This window comes from Lytechinus pictus, chromosome 19 (assembly GCF_037042905.1).
Source record: "Lytechinus pictus isolate F3 Inbred chromosome 19, Lp3.0, whole genome shotgun sequence".
Lineage (NCBI taxonomy): Eukaryota > Metazoa > Echinodermata > Echinoidea > Temnopleuroida > Toxopneustidae > Lytechinus > Lytechinus pictus.
The window spans coordinates 4,248,764-4,254,735 of NC_087263.1; the positions used below are offsets into that span (position 1 = coordinate 4,248,764).

Sequence of the window (5,972 nt, forward strand, 5' to 3'; positions counted from 1 at the left end):
TCTTGGAAATTAAATTTACTGCCGTCTTTTATTTTTCCATTCTTTCTTTTAAACTACACTACCAGTCGCACTTCTCTGGGGCCTGTTTGCCTGTTTCAACCGGAGAGCAATAGTGTTAGCTGTTGTTCTCTGGTTGGGGAGGTAGACAGGTGTCGGGAAGGTGTGACTGGTACTGAATGTAAAGTGTAAAATGTATGTGCAATATAAATGGAAATGTAACATTTTCGATGAATTTGATCATTTAGTAATTTGTAGATATCATTTTTGTAAATAATTATAAATTTAATAATAAATCAATTTTCTGTATATATCCAGATTTAATCCAACTTTCAATTCTAATTGGTATCCAGTCTCATTTCAATTTGCATGTAAATACTCAACTGATTTCTAAATTAATATCAATCCACTTTAACTTTGAGGTAATTTCGGGTTTATAATGAATCTTCACCATGTACCCCAATCAAGCCTATTTTTTTCTTAATATAAACTTCTTTCATAAATTTGAATGTATATTTCAGTTTTTAAAGTTTTTAAATTGTTGCTGCATTATTTTCATATTTGTTTGAATTCATCTAATTATGTTAAATTACTAGAATTTTTCGAGAATACAAGGCTACTCAACTATGCACTCCGTGAAACCTTTATTTTTGCAATTTTTCCATAACTTTCTACACGATATTCAAATTTTTACAATTTATTTCTTAAAACACTATTCTTTATACTAACAATTTCAACTTCAAGTAGAACTATATATAAGTTTCTATTATATGCATTGGTTTATCATGTCTCCAAATTTTACTAGAATATTAATTGGTTATTGGACATTTCTTTTAAAAAATATCTGTTTACTTTCAATATTGTTGCGGTTATGATTTACTTCAAATATTTCACTGTTTATGTTTATATATTATGTTTTTACTTTGTAAATCTTTCTCAATTCAGCCACTGGCTGCGATGAAATGATAATAAAACCTTCAATTCAATTAAAAAAACAGCAATGTTGTCGTGGACTCTGGACAAACAACGTATTTGCAGTTTTTCGTCTGGTCCGAATGTTAAGATGATGTGCTGTCCCGGTCCACCAACTTTCGACAATGACCTCTAATCTGTCCGTTGTGATTTGACAGGCATTTTCAATAGAATTCTGAACGTTGCAGAAAGTGTCTGCGAAGTAGATGCTAAAATATGCTAATCTGTCTCGAACTGGATAACTCTTAGAATAAAGACATAAAACATTTTGACGACGTGCATTTTATACTTTCGTGACAAAAACGCTTACATGTATTAACCAAGCATTTTAACAGTGTGTCCCATATCAGCAGTCACTACAGTCTAGATGTGTTCACTGGTTACAACAATAGCTACATGTATACCATCATGAATACTATTATACTCACAGAATCTAATACATGCTTAGCAATTAATTTCTGCAAAGGAACATTATGTTGAGTGTCTGTATCACTTAGAGTGCAAATGGTTTTAGTATCCATGGCTCGTCCACGAACCGTGCGGGGGTCTGTTACGTCATTAATGCTTAATGGAGCCTTTGAAGCTTCCAAGCACTTTTTGCTTCATTGGAGCTTGAAGGTAGTGTAGGGGTGGATCCAGGATTTTCCATAGTGGGGGGGGGGGGGGCATTTTGTACGGGAAAATTTTGACAACCTAAAAAAAGGTCTTTACTACCAAATTGAGGTCATTTGCTCCAGGAAAAATAGACGAGCAAAAAAAAAAGGTCTTCAATACCAATTAAATTGATGTCATTTTCTTTATACGAGCAATTTGAAAAAGAAAAAAATAAAAATGCCCGTCTATTAAAAGAAGACTCAAATGAATACAAGTGACAATTTAATACAGTTCTGTTAATCCGTTGTCAACTGGAAACAGGTGATGATACCTGTACAATGATGAGAATTACGGAATTTGGTATTCAATGGGTTAGTACCATTTCTTCACATAAAATGAAACAGTTTCATCCAGTTACCAACACACTTTAGCCGACAGAAAAGGTATCTTACATGGTAATCTTCTGGCTCTTCAGATACTTAGTTTTAATTCAAATCTTTCGATCACTCGGGCCATCCACTATTAACAACAAACACCAAATGGTTATATTAGACATGATGCAGGTTAACATTCACTAACAGAGTAACAAGCATGTGTAAGTAAATCTTGATGGAACAATATTTACTCTGTGTCCATACTATCCTGTTGTGGGTGGCTGATGAAGCAGTAGGTTCCGTAGTTAGACTCTCCTGGATCGCACATCTATTGGCAGTTGTGACCGTAACAGCGTTGCGCACCTGATAGGAACACGACATGTTCCATGCTTCTGCTGAACTACCCGTATCCCAAGCTAGATGTATGCTGAAATCAATTTCCACAGCATCTCCATGAGCTGTGGCAACACACACCAATGCTATGGTTTCAGTCTTATTAGGGGTCGGGATAAGCTCGAGACTCCGCCTTGATGGATTTGAAGATGTGAGAGCTTCAGATGGAGGTTCTTGGGTATTGTTTTGTTCTGTAGGCATAAAGGTCCATTGGATGATTGGGTCAGGATAGGAGGTTACAGGACAGGTTAGGAGTATTGTGGAGCTGTTGGTAACACTGCAGAATTCATGGCCCAGAAGGGTTAAGGGACATGGAAAGCCACCATCTATCAAGGACTCCAGACTGCTGCGGTTCTCTGCGAATGGATCGGTGCAGGTACTCTGAATATTGAACTGATCCTCCGTGTCGATCAACCATCGAAGCCTACAGTCGCACCTGATAGGGTTTCTTTGGAGGTACAACGCTAGCTTGTATGGAGGTTTCGTGGGATGGCTGACTGGAATAAGACTCATTGGGATTTCCTCTAAAGCATTATCCTCCAGATGTAAAATTTTTAGCGAGGGGAACCCTGGGTAACCGGATCTGCATAGCCAGCCGGAAAACCTGGAGAGATTGTTTCCTGAAAGGTCCAAAATACGAAGGGGATGGTACAAGCCGTTGGTTGATCTGCAGTTCGATAGCACTTTAATGCGATTATGAGACAACACCAAAGTCTCAACTTTGGGAAACAGGGAGGAAAAGTCATTGACATCAAATTCCTGGATCGAATTGTTACTGATATCGAGAAAGCTGGCCATAGGAGCATGGATTCTAGGCAGCGTCAGAAGACTACTATCGGAATAGGTCAAAGATGTGATTCTGGCTGCATACAGTAAATACGTGCCATTCTTATTGAATCCATTCATTTTGACATCTGATAGAACTAATATAACTGTGTTAGGTGCTTCATCATCTTGTACAATTGTCCTGAAGGTATGATTCACCAATGACCACTGGGCATTGGTTTCATTTTGATATGTAAGCAGCAAACAATCGTCATCTGTAAATTTATTTATCTGGATGCCAGTTAGCGAAATTGCATGTTTTTTTGTGTGTTGCTCACATAGGATATCACTTGGCAGAACCAGATTTTTTGAACCTTTAATGCGAATGTTCTTACCTTTCTTGAAGATGTTAAAGAAACAAGTCGATATCGATTGAGTAATATCAGACCCCAGACTGAAATGAATGAATCTCGTTGATTTCACAGTCAATGGGCATTCTGCCTGAAAGTCTCTCAGAGGATTTCCTAAAAACCCTAGATAAGCTAGTTTTTCCAAATTGAAAAATGTGTCTGAATGAAATTCTTCTATCTGATTATCAATGAGATCAAGGTAGTCAAGATTAGGAAAAATATGGCTTAGATTCTTTGGAATGCTTGTCAGATTATTCCCTGTGAGAATTAGGTTATGCAGACTGAGTGTTCTCTGCATTTCAGGGAAGGAGACAACGTGTGAATATTGCATTGATAAAAATTTCAACTGGGGTAAGTTTAGGAATGCAGAGTAGTCAATGACCACTATAGGGTTGTAGTCAAGTATGAGGAATTCTAAACGTGGCAGAAATGACATGCCTGTAATGTGTGATATCACGTTGTTTGAAAAATCTATATGGTCTAAATGAAAAAGACCAGTCAATGACAGATGTCCAAGAAGGGATATTCTGTTATAAGCATAATTTAGGTAAGCCATGTGGCTGTTGTAAGTCATGATTGAAGTGGTCTCTATCTGATTATGATCAAGGTGTAATGTTGATAAATGTAAGGAAGAGAATGCATCTGGATCAACCCTTGCAATTTGATTACTTCTTAAGTCTATCAAGGAAAGTTTGGAGTTACGAAAGGAGCCTTCAATGCAGACTATTTGGTTAGCCAAGAGCGAGAGAGATGCTAACTTATTCAAGTTCATGAAATCCATTGCAGACATGTACCTGATTTTGTTGAAAGACAGATTAAGTTCTTCGAGTGTATGAAGTCCCGAGATATCTGGGATACCTTGTAGGAAATTGCCCTTCATGCTCAAGATAATCAGGCGCGGAATCGTTGACATATTCCCAACGGTTTTAATTGAATTTGAGGTGAGGATGAGTTGAAGCAACATGGATGAATCTGTCAGATGCAGATGCGGAATGTTTCCATTGATGAGAGTGAGTGAAACAAGACGTGGTGCCTTCTTCTGGATAGAAGCAACGGCCGAGTTCCCATTGATATTTGACAGAGATAACCAGTCCAATCGAGGTAGAAAAGGAATGTCCTGAGGGGACTTGTCTCTGTGTTGGTCATCGAGAATAGCATCTTGCAGATGCTCACAAGCATTTAGAGCAGAAAAATCTGTTAGTTTGTTATCCTTCAATCTGATTATTTTTAGTGAATTTGGAAAGGAATTCTTTTCGATGACGGAGATGCGATTTCCACTGATTAGGACAACCTTGAGGAATGGGAGAGAAAATGTCTTTGCTGCAATAAAGGATATTTGATTATTTGAGAATTTGACTGACTGAAGCCGATTCAACCCAGCTAATGCTTCAGGAGTGATGGTGCGTATCAAATTTCCTTCGAATGAGATGTATGTAAGGTTTCGTGGTAGGTGCTTTCCTTGGACATGACGAAGTTTGTTGTGTCCTAATGTCAGAGTCTCAAGGTTAGGAACATCAAGATGAAAAGGCAGCGGAATGGAATGAACAGCATTAAAATCCATATGCAATGCACGTAGCGATGTAGACCTGTGAAACAAAGGGATGCTCTGAAGGATGTTCTCATTAAGGTGAAGCGTTTGAAGATATCTGAAGTCTTCAAACAGAGATTCTTCAATTGAACTCAAAGCATTTTTCGACAGGTCCAACAAGGTTATGTTCCTGATGCTGCGGAAGTGGACAGGTAGTGGTTCTTGGGGTGGAGTTGGTGCATGTTTAGATTGCGGTGCTTTGAAATACTCGGTGTGGAAGTGGTGCCATTGCCTTCCTCTGAGGAAAACCTGGTTGCAATAGACAGAGCCTCTCAGTTGGCAAATGCATAGTTGACAAATGTCCATTTCATGTTCTCCTTTACATTGTAAGACCATAGCTGTAATAAGCAGCCATGCAAGCTTCTTAGTAAGGTACAGCATCTGTCAAAATGAAAAAAAAAAGAATTATAATAGAGACATTCAAAGTTGGAAAAGTTATTAACTCTTTCCCAACTGTAACCAGGTAATACCTGCAACAAGTCTATGGGATTTACAGAATTCAGTATTCAATCGGTTAATATGAATATTGGATTGTGGTTTTAGTGGTTTGTTGTATGAATCCATAATCAAAATTGAATCCTTTATATACTTGTAGCTCTACAAGGCACTGTTCGCCAAGACTCATTACTTCTGAATGACATTCTGAAACACCCCCTTTTCATCACCTGGGGTGATTCACAAAGATTTAACTTAAGTATGACTTAGAGTCGCACTTAAATGCTGATGCGTACATGATATGCAACGCGCGATCTTATTGATTAATACGCAGTAATGCACATCCTCATGGCACGATCTGACCAACGCGGTCAAGCCTTTTATACCGCACGCAACTAGGCATTTAAGTGCGACTTTACATGTAAGTCATTTAAAGGACAAGTT

The 5,972-nt window shown here is 38.0% G+C and overlaps 1 protein-coding gene across 1 annotated transcript; it reads right to left on the reverse strand.

Moving 5' to 3' along the window:
* Positions 1-410: 410 nt before the first annotated feature.
* On the reverse strand, positions 411-5,473 carry LOC135157648 (uncharacterized). The gene has a single exon (XM_064114019.1). It carries the CDS (start codon positions 5,427-5,429, stop codon positions 2,112-2,114), a length of 3,318 nt encoding a protein of 1,105 aa, XP_063970089.1. The 5' UTR covers positions 5,430-5,473; the 3' UTR covers positions 411-2,111.
* Positions 5,474-5,972: the final 499 nt, after the last annotated feature.

Bases quoted from the DNA above. Each gene is read 5' to 3' on its own strand.
- LOC135157648 (XM_064114019.1), bottom strand. From the start codon at position 5,429: ATGGTCTTACAATGTAAAGGAGAACATGAAATGGACATTTGTCAACTA.